The sequence below is a fragment of the Hirundo rustica genome, chromosome 3, assembly GCF_015227805.2.
Source record: "Hirundo rustica isolate bHirRus1 chromosome 3, bHirRus1.pri.v3, whole genome shotgun sequence".
In the NCBI taxonomy this organism is placed as follows: Eukaryota; Metazoa; Chordata; class Aves; order Passeriformes; family Hirundinidae; genus Hirundo; species Hirundo rustica.
Window position 1 is genome coordinate 11,986,233 of NC_053452.1, and position 25,174 is coordinate 12,011,406.

At 45.5% G+C, this 25,174-nt stretch overlaps 3 protein-coding genes across 6 annotated transcripts; 1 reads left to right on the forward strand and 2 right to left on the reverse strand.

Moving 5' to 3' along the window:
• Positions 1-3,436: 3,436 nt before the first annotated feature.
• ERLEC1 (endoplasmic reticulum lectin 1) lies at positions 3,437-11,722 on the reverse strand. The gene is made up of 14 exons (XM_040057736.1): positions 11,417-11,722; positions 10,797-10,901; positions 10,625-10,705; positions 10,120-10,197; positions 9,937-10,000; positions 8,812-8,852; positions 6,884-7,107; positions 5,699-5,828; positions 5,226-5,387; positions 4,866-4,925; positions 4,648-4,772; positions 4,072-4,149; positions 3,827-3,902; positions 3,437-3,696 (listed from the first exon to the last, which is right to left on the reverse strand). Exons 1-14 carry the CDS (start codon positions 11,720-11,722, stop codon positions 3,625-3,627), a joined length of 1,602 nt encoding a protein of 533 aa, XP_039913670.1. The 3' UTR covers positions 3,437-3,624.
• On the forward strand, positions 11,694-25,135 carry ASB3 (ankyrin repeat and SOCS box containing 3). Of its 4 annotated transcripts, XM_040057732.2 has the most exons (11): positions 14,650-14,774; positions 16,058-16,117; positions 18,238-18,467; positions 18,767-18,928; positions 19,715-19,827; positions 20,193-20,328; positions 20,527-20,704; positions 22,037-22,234; positions 22,937-23,188; positions 23,936-24,069; positions 24,634-25,135. In XM_040057732.2, the coding sequence occupies exons 2-11, from the start codon at positions 16,101-16,103 to the stop codon at positions 24,978-24,980; spliced, it is 1,767 nt and encodes a 588-aa protein (XP_039913666.1). In that variant the 5' UTR covers positions 14,650-14,774; positions 16,058-16,100; the 3' UTR covers positions 24,981-25,135. The 4 variants fall into 4 exon arrangements, with proteins under 4 accessions (XP_039913668.1, XP_039913669.1, XP_039913666.1 ...); XM_040057734.2 differs by lacking the exons at positions 14,650-14,774; positions 16,058-16,117 and adding an exon at positions 11,694-11,746; XM_040057735.2 differs by lacking the exons at positions 14,650-14,774; positions 16,058-16,117 and adding an exon at positions 11,763-11,786.
• CHAC2 (ChaC glutathione specific gamma-glutamylcyclotransferase 2) lies at positions 12,921-17,698 on the reverse strand. The gene is made up of 3 exons (XM_040057737.1): positions 17,534-17,698; positions 15,582-15,617; positions 12,921-14,837 (listed from the first exon to the last, which is right to left on the reverse strand). Exons 1-3 carry the CDS (start codon positions 17,666-17,668, stop codon positions 14,454-14,456), a joined length of 555 nt encoding a protein of 184 aa, XP_039913671.1. The 5' UTR covers positions 17,669-17,698; the 3' UTR covers positions 12,921-14,453.
• Positions 25,136-25,174: the final 39 nt, after the last annotated feature.

Below are 25,174 nucleotides of genomic sequence, written 5' to 3' on the forward strand. Positions count from 1 at the left end.
TGCCTCGGGTGCCTTTTATGGAGCAGGGAGCGCGGCGGGGCTGCCCGGCCTCGCCCCCTCCCTCCGCTGTGCCCGGCGGGGCGGGAGGAAGCGCTGGCGGAGATGATCCTCCCCGCTGAAAGCCGTCAAAATTTCCCCTTCGCGCCGCTCTCGGGCGTTGCCCAACCTGTGGCCGCGGGGGAAATAAAAGGTGGAAGTTGCTCCTTTAATGCATCACACGCTGTCGTCCCGAGGGTTTGCCTCAGCATCGCAGGTGGGGGAAAAAAACGAGAACCAAGTTCAGCAAGGAGGGCAGAACTCCGTGTTGGCCAGAGTTCAGCAGGGGCAGATTGCAGGAATGCTGAGGGAGCTTGGAGTGCTGCTCCCGGGAGAGCGCCGAGCAAAGGACGGAGCGGCACCCTGGTGCTGCGGTCATGCTCTGTCAAAAGCAACGCTGCTAAGGAGAACAGAGCCAAAGGAATGATCCCGACAAAGCTGGCCCTGGCTTAATTAACTCAGTAATTCGGGTTACTTGTGCTAATAGCCCGTGCTGATGACCAAAGTCACTCCAGCTCCTCATAACCATGAAATGACATCGACTGTAACCTCACCTTTGCCTCTCCCTCAAAGAAAATAATATAAAAACAGCTTGAGTGGGGAGGAAGGTCAGAGGAGAGGCCATCCACACATCCTGGGGGTAAATTGATGTCCCATGGGGCACCTTACTCTAAATTATTACCTGGAGCTTTCACTGGGGTCAGAGCTTGCCTTTATATCACTTCCAATTTTTTTTTTTTTTGTCTGCTCTTTTGCAACCACCAGCTACTGGAAACTCTCAGAGCAGCCCAGAGGCCCCTGTGTCCTGCCCTGGGGGCTGGAAAACCCAAGATGGTTTGTGCTGTCTGTCTGGTCTGACTGGACAATTTCCTGCTGCGGCAGGTGCTGGGAATTGCCCAACGGCCCTCCGTTCTTCAGACAGATCCCAACCTGCTTTGATAAAAGGGACATGAAATAGATAAGCTGGAATATGTCAGGGGAAATTTTCAGCCCTGCTGTCAGTGTGGGGTGAGGCCTGTAGCCGGACAATTCTCCATCTAAATACACCGGTGCTGCTCAGGAGCCTTGGGCTGTGCTTTCCTTTGGGAAGATGGGACAGCTACATCCTAGCACAGGGGCCAGCAAAATCCCAGAGAGGGTCAATCATGGTTGGAAGGGACAAAGTTGAAAACTTTTAAAAGTTTAAAAAGTTAAAAAGGCAGCTTTTTGGTACAAGAACAGTTATTCCACCAACTTCCTGTGCTGGAATTACTCTGTCGTTTGTTTCATCCAACACCGTCTCTATGGTTTGTGGGGTGGGTTTTTTTGGTGGTTTTTTTGTTTGTTTGTTTTTTGTTTTTGTTTTGTTTTTGTGGGTTTGTTGTTGTTGTTTTTGTTTGTTGTTGTTGTTTTGTTTCTTTGGGGTTTTTTTGGTTTTTTTTTTTTGTTTTGTTTTTTGAAAGTGACCTCTTATTTTGGAAATTGAGGGAAGAGCAGGACATAAGAAAGGTCTGAGTGAGCAAGGAAGGTTCACACCATGTGGCCAACAGCAAGACCAATGTTTTTATTCACAGTACAGGTCATGTGCCATTTGTTCTATCTCTCTCTGCAGGAAAAGCTTTTTTGTGCACTGGAAATATTATTTAATGGAGGAGACCTGAACCTGCACAGGTGCTGCTCAAATCCAAACAGGATCAGCACCAGCTTTGAGGAGACCAGACCTCACAGGAGCTTTTCTTATTAAGGTGGGCTTGGATTTCCGTGCTGGATAAAAATATATCTATGACCTGGAAATGCACTTGTCTGTGTGAAACAGCTCTACCTCCTGAAGGTAGAGGTAGGAGCAAATCTAACTCAGCTGTTGGTCAGGAGAGGATGGGAGAGGAGGGGGAGCAAAGTATGTTTCTTTTGGAGGTGGATGTGGGTGCTGGGGCAGCCTGGGTGCCGGGCAGCGATAGCTGTGAGCGTGGAGATTCCTGTGCGATCGGAAGTCGAGGCTGAGGAACATGGGTTTGGCAAGAGCCCGTTTGCTCACACCGTGGCAAAAGCTGCTGTTGGGGGGCACCAGGTGCTGTGGCTTCTGAGCCAGGAGTGTGCTTCCCCCTCCTGCCAGGGAGTTCCCTCCCACGTGGGGAATTCTGACATTCCACAAAATAACTGTTCTCAGCTTGCCCTCAGATCTAATCACCACAAGGAGGGATGTGCAGGAAGAGTGACTGTGCTGTGTTCCCTTCCCTGGCACAGCCTGAGGGATGTTGAGGCTGCCCAGAGCTGGGTGGCTCCAGCCTTTCATCAGGGCAGTCTTGATCCAAAATAAAACCCTCCCAAGGGATTGCGCAGCTCGGAGCCGTAATGAGGGGATCCAGCCAGCCCCTTGCACAGCCAGCAGAAGGTGAAATGCTTTCATCTTTTCTTACTCTGTGTCGGCTGCTGATGCCTCTGGCTGGCAGGAAGGCTGGGAATGGGAGAATCTAGGCACAAGGCTTTTCCCTGGGGAAATAATCTATGTAAAGGACTCCTCCTCCTTTCCAGCTCCCTCTGCCACCTTGTTGAGCCTCACAAATCAGGATATGAGCAGAAGCAGTGAGTCAATTTAAATGCCAAATCATACCGCTGCTGCTGTTTGGGTTTTCTGCTTGGTGAGACACTAAAACAGGTTCTGTTGTAACAGTCCACCAGCTCAGGGGAGTATTTTGGGCATTATTTGCCCACTCATGTGCCACATGACTGGCAGATTCCTCCCCACAGCCATCAGAAATTCCTGTGCCTTGCACAAGGGCTGCAGAAAAGAGGAAATGTGGTGGGCACATGGAAGTGACCAACACGCACCGACTGGGCACTGTTGCTACAGCCCCAAACATTCAAAGCTCTGCTGGGTGTCGGTCATTACAAACTTTTTTTAAAATATAAAGTAAATCTACTTCCGATCCTCCTGTCAGCAGTATTTCAACTTATCTGATCCCTCCCAATTTACTTGTAGGAATTCAGCAGATTAAAACTTCCCAAACGTTCTTTGCAAGGTAGACACTACAGGGAACTGGACCTGGTGGCAGGAAGGACGTTCAGCAAAGTAACTGTAGGAAGATGAACCCTACAGAGTTGAATATAAATAAATAAATGAAATGTCCTGGGAATCAACTGTCCAGAAATAGCAACTGAAGAGGTGTGAGGTACAGTGACAGGAGAATACAATTCCCAGCAGTTAGAGTGAGGTAGCATCGGTGTTTGGAGAAAGCAGGAACAGCAGGAAAACCATGAATGGTGCTGTGTCTCCTGAGCAGGAAGTGTTGGCTCCACCTTTTCTTTCTGTTGACAGCTGAACTCCTCCCTTGAAGCTTCAGTTGTTTTTGTGCCTTTTCTGAGTTGAGTTTACAGCTTAACAATGGCACCAACGAGGGGGGAACGTGTCACACACGAGCCAGGCAGGAAGTGCAAGACAAGGTTTTAATCTTTAAAAGTTTATCAATAAGCTCTTATATACACATAGTTATACACAAAGTGGTTCACGAGTCCCTCAGCTTGGAGAGCTGTGCTGGTGAGGCCTTTGTCAGCTCACAGACACTGTTCCCATGGGAATGCCAGGATTTGGCCTTGGGGGCTCTGCTGTCCTCAGCTGGGCACCGAGAGGAGCCCGTATTCATCTGCTGTATCCAGGATTTTACAGATGACTGGAGACTCCACCTGGAACAGACAGACCAAACCATGAACTCAGCCCTGCAGGAATCTTGGGAAGAGTCACTGGGAGAAAGGGGCCACCTTAAACATAGACCTGGAGATGTGCTCTGCTACCAGCCCTGACCTCTGTACATACCCCAAGGATGTATTGGCAAGAATGAGGCTCCAACATGTAAATGGTCACAGCATGAGGAGAGTCTGATTCTTTACATCTGAAAATAGAAGAGAAATCGGGGGGTTGATAGGCAATAAGCACACTGTAACACGAGCATTTCATTCAGTCAGATACTGTCTTCTGAGCTTGGTGACAACGGCAGCAGCTTTCTCCTCTGATCCAGGAAATAGACACAAAACATCACTTTGTAAAAAAAGTCCACTTACTTCAATTTCACAGTCACCTGCCTTGGCTTGTCTGTCAAGTCACAAACATCTCCATTTCCATAGAAATGAGACACCATCCTGCCACAAAAGATCAGAATGGAAGAGTTTGGAAGTATTGAACACAATCTTAAAGCAGGCAGTTCAGTGGTGCGATGCAGCACCTCATCATTGGTCAAGTATTTAATATACAAACAAATAGTAACAAATATATTATGATACCATACTACACTGTACTGTATGTTTTTATATATATTATACAGTATAGTATTATCATATATAGTATATACATACTATATATATTATTACACTATTATACTGCCATTCTATATAGCTATTATACTATTACATAGCAATAGGCTGCATTGCAGTTACTGCAGAGGGAAAGAGTTGTTCGGAGTTGAAAGATTTTCCTCTGCGCCATATCCGAAGTGCTGAACTCCTTATTTGTGATGTTGACTGGGGGCGAAATCTGAACGTGCTGCTCTTGGCAGTTTATTTTATCTGTTCATAAGCCATATGTCGCAGGGCTGGGCCCCGTGTCCCAGGTGTGAGAGCAGGGCAGAGCCTGGTTGGTACCTGACTGTCTGGGTGCCGTCCTCTCGCAGGTAGAAGGTCCTGGCCGCGTTCTTCCTCGACCACTCAATGTGCTCCTCCTTGCTCCACGTACCCACCACCACGGAGGTCTTGCCACTTTCCTTATCCTAAAACATGAATAACTATCATTACACCGTGTCCAGAGGATTGTATTTTCTTAACAGGAACTTAAAGGAACTAACAGAAGTCTTTGGACACACCTCGTGGTACTGGTGAACGTATTTGCCGTAGCAGAATTCGTATTTCCACCAGCCAACACCCTGGGGAGAGGAACAACCTCAGTGTTAAAAAGAACCAAACAGAACCCCTAAAACAAACAGAAAGCCCCAAAACAAACCCATCCTTTTCCCCGCAGACCCTAAACCAGCTGTTTCAGCCGTAGTACTCCATATCAGTTAGTTAACGAAAATCCTTCATGGCTAATTCTGTTACCTATTTTCATTTCGCTGTCTGCTCAAATAAACCAAATCTCAACAGAAAAGTTAAAGATAAAAATTAAACAAGTACATAAATTAGGATGTATTCCACATAGCTTTATTCCATGTGGCTTTGCTGCTCACCCCATGGAAGCAGTAGGAACCACTGAGGAATTCCTTGATGAGCTGCTCATCGGTCAGTTTGGAAATGTGGGTTGTCCCCACTGTTAACAGCTGGTGGCTCCCAACAGCCACAGGCTTGTGGATAGAAGAGAATTTCTCTTCTTTCGTTGAAGGCATTTCTTCCTGCAATTAAAGGATACAATTAAGTCCCCTACAAAGTCTTACAAGTTATATGAAGTTTCTGAACACTAAATCACGTTGGCTGTTTTGGTCAATTTTAGCCAAAAGAAAATTCCAGTCAAAACCTTCACACATTTGTGAACTGTAGGCTATAAAGGCTACAAAAATTCAAATCAGTTTCCCACACTTGCTTTGTTTTCCTTCCAAATAGGGTGAGTTACAGATTATTTTCAACAAGCTTAAAGATCAATGAAAGACTGACATTCATCTTATAAAATGTCTTAAAGATGGAAAGTTAATGAAACAAATCCTACCTCCTTAACCCTCCTAAAAGGCATCTTCAGCATTTCCTGCTGTTTCTCCAGCTGTTCCAGGTTGTGGGGTTTAAGTGGGGATCCTGGCAGGGACTGGCAGAAGATATCATTCACAGGGGAAGCCCTGAACCTGCCCAGCAAGGTAAGAACATGTCACTGTTACACCTTCAAGTACAGCCATCAGTTCAGCGCTCCGACTTTCTGGATCTGCTGCTGCTCAGGTGGTGCAGGTGCATCCCTGGATGAGATGCCAGGTGTGCAGGGAAAGCCCCAGAGGCTGAGGCACTGCTCGGGGCTGTTTTGGGAACACACAACAGGAAAAAAAGGGCACTGAACTAGGAATTTGAGTTGTGATCCCTGTGAAGTCACTGGGCAGCATTCTCAGGCTGCCACCTCCACCTTTCCTTTTTTACCAAGGTGACATAAGGGGAGGAGTGATGATCCTGTGCGTTTATTTTCAGTGTTTCCTGCTGGTGGTCAGGAACCCTTCTATGCCTACCCTTTGGAAGGAGGCAGCAGCTCCAGATTTTATCCTTATCAAGCAACAGAACAATTTCCCTGTGCACTTTCTGGGTTTTTTTCTACTGCTACAGAGGCTTAAAAGACTCACGCAACAAACAGGTAACAGTGCCACAGGTAAGTGCAGCAGATAACAGAGTATGACCAAACCCATCCACATGAGGAAATTTACAATGGATACCAAGCATTAAAAGTAGCGGCACTTAGTAACTCCAACTGCAAAGTGTTTACAAAATGCAGGATTTTGCCTTCAGACCTTGTGACCTGTTTCAGATCAGTGATTAAATGCTCACTTGTTCCAATACCTCCGTAAATCCAGGAATCCTGTCCATTATCCCCCCTTGTCTGTATGGCACATTCCCTTTGCAGTTTTCTTTACACCCCTTGGAAAGTCCAAAGATGCAGGGGGTCCCTCAGATACACGGTACAGTTCAGGGAAGGGGAGGAAACAAGAAGCCTACACCTAATTTTTGGAAAATAACACTGAAATTGTGAATTCTCCACAATGGAAATGGCTTCTAGAGACCTCCTCCTGTTGGGAGGAGCTGAAATCAAGGTTAAGGTTATGGTTGCAGAAGATACTTTTGGTTTTACAGACTTTTAAAGTGTACTGTATCGGCAGTCTTCAAATACCAGGAAGATACACTTCTGTCCTGGGCACTGTACCTGTATTTGGGGTGGTTGCACAGCAGCGGGGTCAGGATCACCACCTCGTATTCACAGGTGGTGACTTCTGCTACGGAGAGGATCTCGTTCTTGGCCTCGGGGTGGCAGATGTACATCACTGTGCTGGACCTGGGCAGGTTCTGCCTCAGGCTGCAGGGAGTGCCATTGCCCAGCTCCACGGGGTAGTAGGGCGTCATCTGCCCTTCAATGTTTTTTGTGGGGATCTAGGTGAGGGAAAGGAACAGGTCATAACCACAGGAGAGCTCCCGAGACTCCTCTGAAACAAAAAATGTTATTCCTCAGGGCAGAGCCAGCATTACCAGGTTAAAACCAGACCCTCTGTGGCTACCCAGTGCTTCTGCAACATCCAGACCTGTCCTGGTGTTCACCCAGACTGGGTCTGCCAGGCTCATCACCTGCAGCACCAGGCCCTAAAAAATCCAAAAAAACCCTGCGAAGTCACCCTGGCACCTGCACTACACCTCTCAGCATTCCCAGCCCAGGCTGCTCCTTATCCAGAGGATCCCATACCACCCATGGCTGTGGCTAACAAAATTAACGGTGTATACAAAGTAAATCCCACTTTGTCACGCCTTCCAGTCCGCTCTCTTCAGGTTTGTTCCTTTGTGTTTCATCCAGCTCCCTCTTTAAGACATTAATTCCCTAAAGTGATAAAGTGTCTATCCTGGAAGCAGCTGGAGCTCCTGGCTTCCCAAAATGCCCAAACCCACAAACTGACTCTTTTTTACCCGTGTTGCTCGAGCTGCTGAAGGTTTTCAGTGCTGAACAGACAGGGGTCTGTGCTAAAAGACAGAGGTGCTTTCTGGGGTCAGGACACTCCAGGGATCCAGGACCTTTCTGCTCCTCACCTGCTTTGGCTCTCAAGCCAAGTCACCCTGTCCCAGGCCACTGACTCCTCCCAGAAACTGCTCTACCCTGAGTGAAGACATTCACGAGATAAAGAGCCAACATGCCTTTTCCTGATAAGAGATTCCAGGAAATCCCGACATGGCAAGTACCTCATAAATACTGTCCAAGAAAAAGGCAATAAAGACTTTATTTCCTCTGAAGCTGAAGGAAAAAAAGCTGCACTGCAAAACTTTGTTTTCTTGGCTTTCCAAGAGGCACAGCTGCCACTGCCACCAGAACAGGCCATGTTCTGCCCCCACATGACTTTGAAAATGCTCCTCAGGCCTGGGTATTGCTGAGATCACTACACAACCACCACCCTGGGCTATTCCAAAGGCCACAGACACAAAAACTTCATTTCAGCATGAAAATGAAGGGCAACTGGCAATAAGGCCAAACCTGCTCTCACTAATTCCGAACACCAGCATCCTTCGGGTATTCCCATTGTTCTGCTATAGAAGCAGCAACTTGAGTTTTGGGGCCTAAACAAGTGGGGAAGCTCTCTAAGGGGAAAGGGAAGCACTGAGTATTATGGGATGGGTCAGCAAGTCAGCTCCATCTCTTCAGGGATTTTGTGCTGTAGGGCTTTGTTATGTGTAAGTAAGTAATTTGAGTAGCAAGACTAAATAAATTTTCTGAGCTGGGACTGATAATTAAAAGCAAGGGAAGTGCAGCTCAGGAACAGTTTAATTTCTTGATAATAATTTTGGGAGGGGACTAATTACATCATCTTCTCATTAGATTGGATATTAGGAAAAAATTCCTCCCTGTGAAGGTGGGAAGGCACTGGCACACGTTGCCCAGAGAAGCTGTGGCTGCCCCATCCCTGGAAGTGTCCAAGGCCAGGCGGGATGAGGCTTGGAGCAACCTGGGATAGTGGAAGGTGTCCCTGCCCATGGCAGGTGGCACTGGATATCTTTGAGATGCCCTCCAACACAAACCCTTCTGGAATTCTATGATCATATATAGATTGTCTCCACTATTGATGCCAGAAGTTAAAATAGATGTTTTTCACTTGCCTCTTTTGCACCATCTTTGGAATTTTCCTTCTCTTCTTGATCTAGGGAATAATTAAGAACGAGGTAAGTTTGTGCACTCGAAATAAAATGGAATTTCACAGAGGAGCTTTTCTGCTTTGTGTATTTGCTGGTGCTTTATACACTGCCAAGAGCCACTTGCAGGTGCAAAAGAGGAAAGAAAGGAAATAACCAGTGATCTGAGGCCCACGGCAAACAGAGTAAAATACACATCAGCTCATCACAAAACCACCTGGAGCTGGAAGGACAGGCCAAATCCAGCCCTGACACCAAGGCAGGGCTGGAGAACACGTCACTGCAGCTGTTTGGGAAGGGTGGGAATTGGACAGGAAACAGGCAGGTGCTTTGGGAGGAGCAGGAGCTGCCAGAGAGGAAGCAGGGAAAGGACACAGGACACAATCTGCCACCTAAGCAGGAAGGGCAGAGGGACAACAGCCTGACAGACTCAGCCACGGTGACCTGAGGTACCATCACACTTCAACACCCAGCCCCACGAAATGCGCGACTCGAATCAATCATCCTGTGCTCTGTGCAGCAGCGGAACCAGGCACCTCTGCACAGGTGCTCCACCCACTCACCCAGAAAGGCCAAACAACGCAGGTTCTGAAGCCCTGTTTCTTTCCAGGACCAAGATCTCAGGCTGACTAACTCAGGGCTGCAGCCAGGGATCCAGAAGTGGCATGAACAGCACTAAATCCCCCACAAAGGACTGCAGCATTCCAGTTAACCACTTCTAGGAAAACAGTGGTGTCCACCGTTTACACACTAGCCTAGAACAAAACAAACCCCAGCCCAGGTGATGTCTTTCTCTCCTGTTTCTGTTCTTTCCATCAACCCTGAATGAACACTTCGTCTGTGAATTTGGAAGATTTCTTTGAACTAAATTACATGCAAAAAAATCTCCAAAAATCAGCTATTCTAAACTGCTCTTTGAGTTTGGGGCTCAGCGACCTCATTTCCACTCAAGTCCCACTCGAGGCACCTGAATACTTCTGAGGATCTCTGCCGGGTTCCCTAAAAAAAAAGGCTCTCAAACTGGTTAGATAGGAATAATTAAAACCCAAAAAATTCATTAACATCAGCAGAATGAAATAATCTAAAACACACCTGGTTCTGACAACGGGTTCTTCATTATCATATTCCCCAGGTAGTATTCTTGGATGTTTATTTTCTACAATCAAAACAAACATCAGTTACCACTCTCCAAGCTTTTTCAGGGAATTCAAGTCTGCTGGAGGAGTTCAGCAGGAGAGAAGGGAGAAGTGGAGAAGGGGGTTGTGAGCAGCCTACCTGCCCCGTTTCCTTCTCCTCGTGGTACTGACGGATGTGTTTCCCATGGCAGACCTCGTAAGTCCAGTAAGATTCAATCTTAGAAATAAAATATATTTTAAAACTTATCTTTAGATGTATTTACACACCACAAAACCACCCAAATGTTGGCTTTTGCAGCAAAATGCTGGAGCACCCTCAAAAACAAGAGCACAGCGAGTGGTCTCAGTGTTGCCCAAACAAACCAGAGAAGACTTTCTTGACTTTCACACAGATAAAACAAAGGAAAAAAATTAAATTAAAAAAAAAAAAAAAATCCACATTTTTAACTGCTACCATAGCAACCCATTTATCTGAATTCTGACATCTTTATCCACACAGACTTTTGTCACCAATATTAAGACATAAAGTTGTAAAGACCTTGTTTCAGACTGTATTAGTATCTCACTTGCTACCCTAAACCTTGACATGGACTGGCCTGTAACCTTTTAACTGGCATTTAATGAACGAGACAGAAGTAACATACTCTATAGGAACAGCTGCTTTGCTTAAAGAGAGGCTCCAGCAGTTCCCCTGGAGTAGGACCTTTATAGTCCTTTTCTTCTTCCTGCAACAAAAGGATATTTCACGACATTAAAACTGATAATGTAAAGGCTCAGTTACAGTTTATATTTACAGAATAACTCGCCTGGACTCACCTCGTTGCCACTGGCTATCAACGGTAGGAGACACTTGTACTTCTCTTTATCCACAGTGGTCATGATGATATAGTTGTCCTCCTTGTACAAGACACCAGTGTTCGGCTGCAAAAACAACCAACCCATGGATCAGCCAGGCAGGGGCTTTTTAATGCTACTCATTAGAAATACCCCTGAATTCCTGAGTGGTGCTCTAGAGTATTTCCTGCGATTTAATTACACCACAAGACTGGGGTTTGCTGGTTAACCTGGCTGGGAGTTGCTCGCTGCTGCCTTTGCTTTAGACATTCTACTTCCAGTCATACCCCTGATCCCCTCCAGATCCCCGATCCCCTCCAGATTCCTGCTTCCCTCCAGATCCCCGATCCTCTCCGATCCCCTCACTCCTGCCCACCCATTTCAAACCTTTATTACAGCCCCCAGGCCCAGCCATCCCCCTTCACCCCCAGCTCTCCCCACGCCGCCTCCGGCACAGAATCCCCCGGGACTCTCTCCCCGCTGCCGGGCTCCCTCGGGCGGCGGACCAGCCCCAGGCAAGCCCCGCTGTGCGGCGGTGAGGCTCAGAGCCCCTCCCCGGGCGGAGCGGCCGTGCGGGCCCCCCGGCCGGGCGCGGTACGGACCAGGCTGAGCTCGGTGCCGGGCCAGTTCACCCTGAACGGGATGTCGTCGCTGAGCTGCGGGAGCGCTCGGCCGCCCTCGGCCACCGCCGCCACGGCCGCCAGGAGCCCGCAGAGCAGCGCCGGGGCCGGGCAGGGCGGCCGCGGCCCGCAGCCCCTCCGGGGGGCCGGGGCCGGGCTCGGCGGCCGCAGCCCGCAGCCCCTCATGCCGGCCGGCGGCTCCGCCGAGGCCGCGCCGCGCCGCCGCCACGTCGGCTTCCGGCAGCCGCGATCAACAACCGGGGCAGCGCCCGCCGCGGGCAGCGGCATCCGGGGCAGCGCCCGCCGCCACAGGTGAGGGGCCGGGCGGGCACGGAGCGAGAGAAGGAGCAGGGTAGGGGACTGAGGAGGGAGCGAGCGAGCGAGTGAGTGAGCGTGTACGGGAAAGGAGTGAGGAGCGGGAGGGAGGGAGTAAGTGAGGGGGGAGAAGTGGGAGGGAGTGAGGAATCTGAATGAGGAGTATGGGTGAGGGAATGAGTGTGAGGGAGAAGTGGGAATGAGGAGTGTGAATGAGTGAGTGAGTGAGCGAGCGAGTTAGCGAGCGGGGAGTGAGGGAAGTGAGGGAGGGTTAAAATGGGGGCGAGTAAGAGGCGGGGGGGGAATGCGGGAATGAATGGGGGGAATGGGATGCGAATAATTAACTTCGGTCATTAGTGGTAGCACTAAGGGTTAAACATCACCAACAGGTATGAGGTTATGAGTGTAAAAGAGCACTTTAAGGGTTCCTCTGTGTGTTACTCTGTACACACAGTGTGTATTTGTATGTGTGTGTGTATCTATACACCTGAGAACCCTAGGGGGGCAGCAGTCTTCACACCAGAGCAGGTTAGCCCAGTCCCATCTGATCCACGCGAAACACGGAGCAGATAAATAACTGAAGGAAAGACAGGAAATTAACTGGCCATGCTACAGAGAAGCACCTTATTACAGAGCCTTGGAATTAATCTGGTTGGAAAATACCTTGGAGATTACGGAGTCCAGCCCTTCAGTCTGGATTTCCCTCTCCCTGCTCTCTGCATTATCTTCTGTTGATAGTCATGGAGGTGCCTGTTGTTTCCCCAAACACTGAGAACAGGTTAAGCAGCGTGGTTGTGTAGCAAGCCTACAGATCTAAAATCTGTACTTGCACAAATACAGATTGAGTTTAACCGGTCAGGAAAAAAAACCCCAACGATGCCTAAACGGCCTAAAATTTTTGAGGTAACACATCTGGGTGGTTTTTGGTAGTGACCAAAGCTGGGGGCAGAGCAGTGGCTTTAATCCCACAAAACAAAAGCAAATGTATGTATTTATATTTCCCATGCTTTAATTAATTCCTAATGTGGCACAGTTTATAGTAGCCCCTGCGTTGTCATTCTCAGCCCCAACGGCAGTTTTATAGCGAGGTGCAATGAACGCACACCTTGATGTCCATCCCCACACAGACACACTTTAAACATAACATTTCTGGAAGTTTCTGACCCCAGTAGTCATTGAAATACATTTTTATTGCACTGAAGTCGTACACACGCACACAGGGAAGTGTATTATTGCAATGGTTTACGGATTTGGGAAGCAAATGAGCCAACAAAGCCAATTAAAGATAGAGAATGTGGAGCTACACAGAATCACAGTACTTAAATCATGAGCATTTTAAAGAGGAAATCAGCCCTGATGGTTCTGGATCATTACCGAGCACAAGCATCCCCTGCCCTGTTTTAAGGAACAAGGTTAAGTCTTTGAGGAAGGAATTTTTAAATCTAAAAAGGATTTTAAAGAAAGCAGAGAGTGCCCATTGCACATTTTTACCTTTACAAATATAAATCAGATGTAAAGAAGAGAAAGGGTCAACCTTTTTTAGGGAAAAAACACACTTTTTTTGCAATTACTGATGCAGAATCCAGGCTTCCAGGCTGCTACTAAAAACTTACACATTCCCTGGACAGGAAAACAGGACGTTACATGGTGTTCGAAACAAGACTTTTTATATTAAGATATAAAAATATACTTGGTTGAAAGTTAATTAAAATAGAAGTTTTGAGGAGGGAGACAAATCCATGTTGGGACAGACAACTCTTCCGTGTGCTGATGGATTGCATCAGGAAGCCTACTGGCCTAAACTAGGGGCTTCCCAATCCTCTTGGGAAACTCCCCTAAGGTTACTGGAAAGAGGGTTCCTTCCTTAATTACCTTCTGTTGGTGAATCCCTGAAACAAAAATCTATCCCTGGAGCTGGGATTTTTAAAGAGATGGGGCTCCAAACAGCACCTGAAGTAACAGAGATGAGAGTTTCTGTTCTTGCTGTGTTGTGACTTCAAGTCATGCTCTGAGTTAATATTTTGGGGTTATTCTTTATATCAGGATTAAAAATGAAAATGAGGCACTGATAGGTTATGGCTTGTTTGAGTCAGAGCACCCAGAGCTTTGGTTTTCAGGGCTTGACAGCAGCCAAGGGAAGGAATTATTTCCTTTACAATAAAATGGTTTAGCCTCTGCATTTAAGGGTAAATTAGCATATAAAGGGTGAGATGACTAATTCAGTGGCATAACTTCATTTCGGGGGAGGTGAATGTTGATATAAATGTTCTACTACACAATTTAGGCCAACCACTTAAAATTCCTGCATTGTGGTCTGGAATCAGAACAAACTATCACATAAGTCTATGGAACTTGCATGCTGATTTTGACCTCAAAAATTTTCTAAATATTTATTTTAAATCTGAAATAATAATAAAACATAAACAGAAGTTTAAGTGGTTGTCTCTAGGTGTAGTCTTTGGATGAAAAGCAAAGATACCAAATTCAAACCCAGAACACTTTCCTTGCTTGCCTTTCTCTGGATTCCCGAAAGCATGATTTTGGCAGCTTTAATTAACCAACTCCTATTCCGAATGCAGCATTAATTAAGATATGCGGTATTAATTAGGAAAGTGCAATACAGAGGAGCATTCCTCCCTGTCACACACTCGTGGCCAACAAAACCTCTCCTCAGAAGACAGACCCAGGTTGTTAAGAGGTTGCTTTATAGACAGTTGAGATTTTGGTGCTTGTTCAAAAGCTCCTTGACGAGCGTCTCTAAGGAGAAGAGGTGCTCATCCACATCCTCTGGCACGAGATTCCTGATGGAGTTGGCCAGCTCAAACAGGTATTCCGTGTTCCTGCCGCTAGGCCCGGCGGCGCCCAGGATCTGGCGCGCAATGTCCTCGAGCGGCGCGGGGCCCAGGTAGTTGGGGTTGTCGCGGGTGCCGATGTACAGCAGCACGTCAAAGGGCTGCACCGATGTGTCCTTCGGGTAGAAGATGACCGTGGTGGTCCTGTAGCCGCCCTTCTCCCGGAAATCCAGGTAGGCCTTCACTTCTCCTTCCTTCCCAGCTGGTAATCTGTAGGCAACGCCCCACACGCACCCCTGGCCGAGGAGAGTTGGTTAAAAGGATACTCAGAAATCATTGCATTTAGGCAAAACTTTCGGTAAACCGATTTTCTGCCCTTCTGCTGCTTTTTGCACTGTCCTAAGAGTCCCAAAATAAAAGGGCTGCTTTATCCAGGCAATTATCAGTGAAAACACCGATCATCCTCTTTCTGCTCATGCTGAGGTTTTTCCAACAGAGCGATTTCTTATTTTGTTAATATTTGGAGTAGTAAACAGACTCGGTGCAGCCCACTAAGAAGCTGGCAAAAAGGACACAGAGTTTCTCCCTGACCTCATAAAATTTATGTCTGAAAATGACAAATTTAAAAAATGCTGAATTCGAGGGAATTTTGATCAGGCCCCTTCTGTTTAGTGACAGTTTGGCAAGTACGTGAGGGTCACCTACACCTGTTACACACCTGAGCTGGTATGATGTGCTGAGATGCCTTCACAATCTGCTTAAACCTTTGTGAAGCTGAAATTAAAGCAATTACATTTACCATTCCAAGTCGATATCAAATCAGGTATGTTTTATATATCTTTATATCAAATTCTGCGTCTCACAACTGGATAGACAAAAGTGACTATTCCAGAATATACTTTAAAATATCCCTGTGGTAATAACAGATCTCTAAGAACAGAGAGAACTTTTCCGTACAGATAAGACAGTTATCTGCTTTTAGAAAAGCAAAAATTAACGAGTGGAAATGCAACAGGACATTCTGTGCAGCAGTACTGTACCTCAGCATCTTCAACCAGGGTCACAACTCTTCCAGGCTAAAATTTAAAAGAAAAAAATCATCATTCAGTCAGAGGCTTTTGCCCTAAATCATGAGCGAAACCAAACAAACAAAAAAAAAAATCCCACCCCCCCGAAAAAACAAAGAAACAAACCACAAGGAACAGGGATGAAATACTCAGAGAACTAATCCAGCACAATTCTAGTAAGTTCCAGATCCACCGTAAGTATTTTGTGAGAGTAGATTTTAATGTGTATTAGATAAAATAAACAACATGTTAAATTCTCTGTTGACACAAAAAATGAATTCTATGACACAAAAATTAAAGGCAGTCAGAAATGGGGATGGGTTTGAATGTCCTTGCTTTACATGTGCTGTCCAGACTCAATCCTACTGCAGTTTAAAACAGTGACAATTAATTAACAATACAATAACGGTGATAATCAATAGTTTCATTAACGTAAAACTGTCCTCAAGGAGCCCTTGGAGCCTCACTGGATGGAGGGAGGATACCTTGCAAATGGCTTCTTTTCCCCAGTAAGTTAATTCTTGTAGGAAAAAGTAAGAAGCTAGTTTATAAATACTGGAAATAAAATCGTTGAAGTTTGTTGTATAAAACTTTAAAAGTTGTATAAAACTTTAAAACATAAAACCCTATGTTGAACTACATCTGCAGTTTAAAATTGCTATTTTTGGCATCAAATTAGTTTTCTCCCAGCGTGAGCCATTTATTCCTGATATGACTGATAAAATAAGGCAACAAAGTTACATGAATGATTCCTATTTCCTGAGGAGGAATGAGTCTGTATCCATGAGGCATCAAAGATAACTTCGATGTTCCTTTTGGAATGTTTTTTCCAGAGTCATTGATAGTTCTCTGACTTGTGCACTTGCTGTGAGTGACTTTTGTGAATCATGGATTAAAGAGACATTCTGTGGTGGTAACCAACTTTCTTGTCCTTGCTAGGAATGTTTGTAACTGTAGCCAAAATTCATTAAATTTCATTTAAATCTAATTTGATAGAATATGAAGGGCAGTATTGAGGAGAACTTCATGTTCAGGTGGTTTGTATGATGGAAAAGGATCTGTTTGCCTGAGGAAGGGCAGGATATTTAATTAATTGCTTTGCAGAGTCCTTGTCTTGCCGGGAACTACTCAAAACAAACATTAAGAAACAAATTAATAAATGCTTGTTGATCAGTTGAATTAACTACTCTTTGTACTACTGGGAATAACCCTCTAAAAATGTTTTTAAAATACAGCTAACATGTAATCTGCTGTATAATTGTAAGAACTGTTTTTTCCTCGTTGCCATTCTTTAACGTGTGTCAGTGGTGGCTCAAGCTCCGTTGTCTTTGAGCTCTGTGCAAGTTATTTTATGGTGTTTGAGGTTCTGACAAGTGTTGTTTACATCTGGATTAAACCTTCCACGAAGCAAGCTGTGTTCTTTAAAATAATCCCGATGTTTTTCTCTTTTAAAGCCGCTTCAGGTTTACAGTGGAGTTACCTGGGTGCTGGTTATACCTTATCCTCACCCCGGTGGCTTAAAAACACACGACACTGGGACTGCTCACTTGGAATTTTAGCTTCTTTTTCTCCCTGTTTTTTGTTGGTTTTTTTTTTTTTCTCCTTTTCCAAACTGTGAACAATTTTAGAACTTTAATTATTTCCTAATCCATGGTTTTTTACCTGAGAGTAAAATAAGTTAAAAAACAGCAGGGGTGGGGGTTACTTAGATCAGTAATTCCGGCTTTTCTTATTCCCTGTGCACGGCCTGACACCCGCCCCTCACAGAGGGTATTCAACGCCCTAAATGACAAACGAGGGCATTTCTGAGCCCTCTTTAAAGCGCGTCGTTCGTGGCTTTCTGTGCAGCCCTTGCGGGCGGCTCCGGCCGCGGCTCAGGGCCCGGGCCCGGCGCGGCGGCCACGCTCCCCCCGGCCCCGACTCACCTTGCCCGGCACCCCGCGGTGGTCGGTGCTGCCCTGCCAGAAGCGCCGGCTGTAGCCGCGGACGCGCCCCACCAGCTTCTCCTGGTAGGGGAAATCCACCTTCCAGATGAGGGAGCCGTAGCCGAACACCCACATGGCGGCCCGGCCCGGCGGGGCCTGCGCAGAGCCGCGGGGCGGCCCCGGGCGGAGGCGGCGGCCCCGGTGCGGCGGCAGGACCGCGCGGGGCCGGCCGCTGCCGGGGAGCCGTTCGTCGGCCCGGACGGCCTCCCCAACCCGACAAACGACCGTCTCCCCAAAACCCACCAGCCGCCACATCCCAAAGCCACAAACAAGCTCCCCCAAGCACCCGCCTCGCCCCCCAGCCCTACAAACAACCACATTTGCTCCAAACAATCACCTCGGCCCAAACCCCACAAAGAACCACCCCTTAACCCCGTAAACAACCATCTCTCCTCCAACTCGGCCTCCCCTTAAATCCCCAGACACCTTCCAAACAACCACCTCACCTCAGACCCCACAGCCATCTCCCCTCAAAACCCGCAAACTGCCTTCCCCAACCCGCCCCAAGCAACTACCTCCCCCTAACCCCTCCAAACCACCATCTCCATACAAACCGAACCAAATCCTCTGCAAAACACACACACGCCCCTCCCTCCCGTATCTATATTGTACCAACACACATCTCTTTTTCTTTCCCTCTCCAGTCCTTTTCTCCTCCTGCAGAGTTCTCTGCCAGGGATGGATTTCACGGAAGCCTATTCTGACCGGTGCTCGGCCGTGGGCCTTGCAGCCAGAGAAGGAAATGTTGAAATACTGAGGGAATTGATTAATCGGGGATACAGTGTCGATGTCCCGGATAACAGGAGGTGGTTGCCTATCCACGAAGCAGCAGCACACAATTCCAGTGAGTGCCTGAAGCTGCTCATTGATACAGGTAAGGAAAACGTAATGGGAAATAGTGTGGTTTTCTGCTAAATTACCCTGCCATAGAAAATACAAGTTACATAGATTTATCCTGTCCTTGTTTGGGGATTTTTTGTGTGGTTTCCCAACTGCGGTAAAGAGAAGTTGACACGCTGCAGTTCATGGGTGATACTTGAGGTGATAACAGCCGTTCATGGGTGTTCCGCAGGCCATGTATCTCAGAATAAATCTGTTATTTTCTTAAAATTATTGTGTTTTATATTTCACGGCCAAATATCCCTTTTTTCCCTTCATTATGCTCCTCTGCAGCTCCAGCTGAGGACTACATCCACTCGAGGACATTCGAAGGTCTGTGTCCGGTGCACCTCTCGGCTCGTCATGGCTCTGTGGAATGTCTCCGAGTTCTCCTGGAGGCTGGGGCTGACCTCAACAATGTCACCACTGAATCCGCCATTACTCCGCTCTTCCTAGGTGACAAGAGCTTCCCTGAAATCCCAAAGAGTTTAAACTCACCAGTTTAAACTCAAGTTTTTCAGAGTTTAAACTGACCAGAGTTTCTTTCTTGCCTGCCATGTGGCGTCTTTTTGTAGGCCTAAACACCGGGCTTTAGACTTAGAGATGGAGTGGGTGTGGAAATAACCTTTTGTTTATGGGTAAATCTACTTCAGACAGTGTTTTAAAACAAAATTATAAAAGCAAACTGGTTTTCTGCATCAAGCACAGATAAACTTCTGGAGGTTCAAAATTACATCTGTATGAGGCTGTTTCAAGGCTTTTTTGACTTCTACAATTATTCCCTAATTCTGATCTAAAAAGACTGAGTTTTTGACATTCCTGGTTTGGCAGTTAACGTCCATTATTTTAGCATTTTTTCTGTGATTTATGTTTGACCTAATTGAATGCTTAAAACTTCTGTTATGGTGAATCCTGAGGGTCTAAATCGTCTGATTAAATACATTTATTGATTTACTTGCCTCTGTACCCAGACGTCATGGGTGCCATGTTACCTTTGTTTCCAAGTCTTTTCCAAGTTTGGGGGAGTTTTGGCATAATTTCTATTCTCCAACACTGTTTTGGGGATCTAAATATAAAAGGCAATTAAGTATATAATGGGCAAGTTTAAATTAATTATGATTATTGTTTCTGGAAGTTGGCAATGAGACCTTTTGAACTTTTAAATCCAGATACTTAAATTATTTCTTTTTAAAATTCTTCAATAAGATTTTTTATTTTTTTTTCCTTACTGTTCCGTGGAAGCTGTTGAAAATAGACATGCAGAGGTTGTCAAGTTTCTGCTCCAGCATGGAGCAAATGTTGAAGGTTCTCATTCTTGGTCTGGATGGAATTCTTTGCACCAAGCTTCCTTTCAGGTAACCTGTGAGCACATCTTGTAATTTCCATGTAACTGGTGTATTCTGGAGGATAAACATTTCCTTAATAATTATTGCATTTTTGTCAGGTAATTTTTCCTAACCTACCCTAGCAGTCATAAACTTGTACTTAAAAATATGTTGGCTTAATGATTCTAACACATACAAATGAGTTCATCATGTAAATGAGCAAAAGTGATCAATTTGAACTTGCCTAATTTATTTTACCATTAATTTTTTAGTGCATCTTCAGAATATTGAGTATGTTGTGGGTTTTATTCTTTCTGTCTGGGACATGTGGGGAAATCCAGGTTATGTAATTTCCTCGCTTTCCTGCAGGTTAAGTCTAAAAGCATTTATTTCAGGGTTCCACTGAGATAATGCAAATGCTCCTGGAGAAAGGGGCTAGCAAGGACTGTCGTGATGACTTTGGAATTACCCCTCTGTTTGTGGCTGCTCAGTACGGCCAGCTGGAGAGTCTGCGGCTGCTCCTGTCCCACGGTAACCACAATCCTTCATTTCCCTCGCTACGCTTCCACCAACTCCCACTAAATGCAATTTTAGCTCTGCTCTTGCATGTCATCATTTTGAGTATTAGAGGTTTTATTTCCTTATCGCTGTGGAAAACTTGTTGAGTTTGAAGCCACCCTGTGGAAGATGATGACTGATGGACATGACTTTGGTTTTGTTTTGTGTCAGGCGCAGACATCAATTGCCAGGCCAAGGACAGGGCCACCCCCCTGCTGATTGCTGCACAGGAGGGACACCTGGATTGTGTGAAGCTGCTGCTGACTGCAGGGGCAGACCCAAACCTCTACTGTAACGAGGATAACTGGCAGTTACCCATTCATGCAGCAGCTCAGATGGGCCATGCAAAGTAGGTGGTTGCAGAGGCATTCAGACAGAAGACAAATCTGATCCCCAAAGGAGGAAGTTCAGCCCTAAAAGGGAGAAAAAATGATTGTTCAAACTGATCTGTAGTTTAGAAGTTCTGATTATTTTCGTATTTTAAATGTGTCCTAGTAGTTTCTTCCACACTGACAGGGAGTAGGTTGAGATGAAATATTAGGGAGAAATTGTTCCCTGTGAGGGTGAAGAGGCCCTGGCACATGTTGCCCAGAGAAGCTGTGGCTGCCCCTGGATCCCTGGAAGTGTTCCAGGCCTGGCTGGATGGGGCTTGGAGCAACCTGGGATTGTGGAAGTGTCCCTGGCCTTTGCAGGGGATAGAACTGGATCATCTTTAAGGCTCCTTCCAACCCCAGTCATTCTATGGTTATATGATTTTTAATTCAGCATCTAACCTGGGTTTGATCCATATCCTAATGAATTATAGTGTTTGAGGTTCTGACGAGTGTTATTTACATCTGGATTAAACCTTCCACGAAGCAAGCTGTGTTCTTTAAAATAATCCCGATGTTTTTGTCTTTTAAAGTGCTGAATCAGATATCAATTCACTCCATGGTCATATTACTTTTCCAGTTAAAAGTACAAATAATCGCATTATGCATTATACATGACTTGAACAGCTGCTAATTAGAATTCTATATTAAGTAGCAGAAGTTATTCTATGCAAATATTGAATTAGCTGGACCAGCCAGAAAAACCAAAGCCACAAAACAGTTTCTTTAATCTTTCCAGAGATGCATTTGTAGCTTTGCCCAGTTTCAGAGATACAGGTCAGTTCCACAGAGAGCCAAGAGTTTGGGAATAGACCATTGGGGAGAAGGATCTCTCCATGATTCACACATGGTCAGCACTTAAATACATAAATGATGGTACATCACTGGCAGCTCTTACTCAGCACAAGTAAGTTCCAGCAGCAAAGGAACTGGTGTTTGTCACTAGTGTGATGTGGCCTGGGGTGTGAGCTGTAAATAGAATGATTTTTCTGTTTCACAGAACTAATAATTAATTTCATTTGCAGCTCACATTTCCAGTTTGCTTCCAAACTTTCTTGGAGATGGGATTTAATGTGCAGTCGTGTTCTGTTGCTGTAAAAAGAGTTGTTGGGTAATAGGAAGTAGCTGTCCCTGGTTTGGTTTAAAATACTTCTTTCCAGCCCAAATCCAGCCCAAAGCACAACGTTTGCCAGGGGTCTGTGTATGGAATTATAAAGCTGCAAATTCAAAAGTGAAAACCCATGATTTTCTTCCAAAGCTGCAGTGACCCTGTGAAAAAATGACTGTGTGTTTCATATTAATCATTGCAGGATACTGGAGTTGCTCATTCCAAAGACTGACCGGATTTGTGACAAGGGTAAGGGCAAAGTGAGCCCCGTGTATTCCGCGCTGTATGGCGGGGACAGCGAGTGCCTGGAAATGCTGCTCAAACAGGGCTTCAGCCCAGATGCTCAGGAGTGCCTGGACTTTGACTGCAGGTCCCCCATGTGCATGATCTTCCAAAAGCAGTAAGCAAACCTCTTCTATTTTGAAATTATTCCTCATCATATTTGCTTTAATTAATTTACTTTAAATGTGTAGTTTCCCACCTTCCTCACTCAACTGTATCATCGAATATTTTTCCAGAATTCCGGTGTGTTCCCCTTTTGCAGACACTCATTAATATTCCTCCTTGGGAATCTTAATGTGAAATCCTGGAATGTGACTCATGTGCTGCACTAAGGAAAACATCTTCAAAAATGGGTTTTGAATCCTCTCAGATTTTAACAGATTATTTCTTGTACATGGATTGAAATTTATTTGTGGCGTAGATGCTGCCATTTAATGAGGTTTGTTAGTAGTGAATTTAGTTTGTGGCCTGGTCCTAGGAAGCTGCCTTTAAAAATCCTCGGACACCATTTTTCCCTTCCTGTCCTGGTGTTCCTTTACAATAAATAATTTAGGAAGGGATACAGAGCAGGTGATTGCTCTGTGAATGAGGCAGGTAGCAAATGTCACCACTTCCACAGAGTAATGTGCCACCTAATCACTAGAAAGCAACACCAGTCATAGTCTCAGTCCTTATCCTATTACCTTGTTGCGGTGGGTAACGACAAAAGGATTTTAACAAAACCATTTTGAAAGTGTTTTATTGAAGACAGACGTAAGAAGTGGTAGGTGCTTTCTGAGGGAAAGCTCATGGGATGCCCTGTTCCTTCTCCCGCTCACAGGTATTATCAGTTCATTGATGTTCTCCTGAAATATGGGATCACGCTGCGTGGGATTAATTTGGCACACTGCCTGTGCCATAAGAAATTTGCTCTCTTCCGGCGCTTCCTGAGATTGGGCTGCTCCCTGCCCTTGGAGGAGGAATTAACGGACTTCATCCACTACAGCAGCACCGTGCAGAAGGAATACAAGGAATGGCTGCCCTGCCTGCTCCTGGCTGGCTTCAACCCCGTGAATTTCATGTGCAGGTCCTGGTAAGCAGGGAGCCCTGTCTTTATTTACTTAAACATCTCACGCTAATGTGCAAAGCTGCTGCTGAGCAGGGCTTTCACAGGATGGCCCTTGATAATCAGTTGCCACCATCAGGAACGGGAGGGGTTGTGGAAAGTCTGAAATAAATCATTCACACATCATGTCTGGAGACAGTAAAACATTTTTATTTAGGAAGAAAGCCAGACTGGGAATTGCCTTTCTCTAGAGCAGCAATAAAGCATCACTTCCCAAATCTATATCAAACATCTCTAATTAACCCCCAAATTTAGCTGCAAATTGTGTGTGTAATACTTTAATACAGCCACGGTAAGAAGAAATTCCAATAGGAGAAGCCGGTCAGGACGGATGGGAAACAAATGGGAAGTGAAGCTGGGCCAAGGCTGGGAGGAGAGGAAACGGATGCAGTTTGAGACTTTTGTTTAACACAATGTGTTAAACAACAGTCAGGATTTTAAAATTATTATTATTACTGAAGTTTTTCCACATGTAAATAGCAGCTTGGTTGTGTTTTATATTTAATTGGGCACTACACGATTAAACTTAGAGTTACAAAATATTTGTATTTTCTGCAGGCTGTAGTAAACACACTACGAGTTTTACAAGTTTGCAACTCAGTGACTGAACGAATCTCACTGTCCTTGTGTATCACATGCAATGCTTTTTGGTCTTTTATTCAGTAATCTACAAGTGCTTTTAAAAGGTATTTTAGGGGAGTCTTTGTTACGCAGGATTTTCTCCATGAGTGAGGATGTCCTTAATTTTGTCCTGGAGTTCATGAATTGGAGCAGACTTCCTCCCACTGTGGAACAACTTCTTTCCCAATACAAGGAGAAGTTCACTTGGACTTCCAAGAGCCATTTTGGTAAGGAATACAGGCAGGAAAATCCACGTATCCAGCTTCCAGGCTGCAGGTGGGGAGATTTAGTACAAGATGACAGTATGACTTAGTTATGTTTTATTTTTCTAATTAGATTTGTATTTCCAATGAAGCATCTGTCCTGTTTTGTAAGCATTGGACAGTAATTAAATACAAACCAGAAAAATCAAATATAATCAAAAAGTGACCAGCCAAAAAGATTCAGTTGGTTGTGCAGGATTTTTTCGTAGTTCAGCCTTCAGAAAAGCGGGCCATGTGTTATTTGACTAAAAAACTGCACTTAGGCATCACTGTTAATGATTTCTTTCAAAGAAAATTCTTCTTTAAAAGGGTCTGTAATAATTTTTAAGTTGTCCAAGTGATAATGTCATTTAATAATACTTCCTTTAGAACGTTTGAAGCTAATGAGGATGTTTTTGGAGTAAAAAAACAAAAGGGGATTATTTGGAGAAAATTAGATTAAGTTCTCTCATTGTTTCCTTTTTTATTAGTAAATATATTTGTGTAGTAAGAGCTGCTCCGTGTTTGACTTGGGGTTTAATTTTCCAGCCTTCCTTCCTTCCCTGTCCCATCTGTGCCGCCTGGAGATCCGGGCCCTGCTGGGGAGCGAGCGCCTGCGCTCGGAGCGCGCCATCCGGGAATTGCCACTGCCAGCCTGCCTCCAGGACTACCTGCTCTACCTGGATGTGCTGCGAGCCAACGCTATCCCAGACCTGCAGGATTCCCTGGAGCAGAGAGAGGAGGGAGCTCCTTCCAGTCACTCCAAGGCTGAGGATATGGAAGAGGGACACCAGTGCTCCGTGGCGGCGGTGCCAGTGCCTGGTCTCCGCAGCTGCAGGTTTTGTAATGGGAATCAGGAGACTAGGGAGAAGAACTGCTGTAAATGTCTGTTGTAATCATTCTTTTCACGCTGTAGTTTTATATTACGTCTAGAAATTTCCTATGAGTTCTATGATTTAGTTGTTTAAAATCTGTTGTAGCTTTCTAAGCGAACATTTTCTATTTCTTTCCTAACTCTTGGGGAGTAAAATGAGCTTGTTCAGTGAACACAGCTTACAGAGTAGTCAAAATCTGTCAGTGGGTACTTTAT

Coding starts and splice junctions, on each gene's coding strand:
- ERLEC1 (XM_040057736.1), bottom strand. CDS start 11,722: ATGCCGCTGCCCGCGGCGGGCGCTGCCCCGGTTGTTGATCGCGGCTGC. Junction 5,388..5,698: donor CTTTTAGGAGGGTTAAGGAG/GTAGGATTTGTT, acceptor CTTTAATTGCAG/GAAGAAATGCCTTCAACGAA. Junction 4,773..4,865: donor ACGTTCACCAGTACCACGAG/GTGTGTCCAAAG, acceptor TTCATGTTTTAG/GATAAGGAAAGTGGCAAGAC.
- CHAC2 (XM_040057737.1), bottom strand. CDS start 17,668: ATGTGGGTGTTCGGCTACGGCTCCCTCATCTGGAAGGTGGATTTCCCC. Junction 15,618..17,533: donor ACCGCGGGGTGCCGGGCAAG/GTGAGTCGGGGC, acceptor TTTAAATTTTAG/CCTGGAAGAGTTGTGACCCT. Junction 14,838..15,581: donor CCCTGGTTGAAGATGCTGAG/GTACAGTACTGC, acceptor CTCCTCGGCCAG/GGGTGCGTGTGGGGCGTTGC.
- ASB3 (XM_040057732.2), top strand. Junction 20,705..22,036: donor GCTCAGATGGGCCATGCAAA/GTAGGTGGTTGC, acceptor TAATCATTGCAG/GATACTGGAGTTGCTCATTC. Junction 22,235..22,936: donor TGCATGATCTTCCAAAAGCA/GTAAGCAAACCT, acceptor TCCCGCTCACAG/GTATTATCAGTTCATTGATG.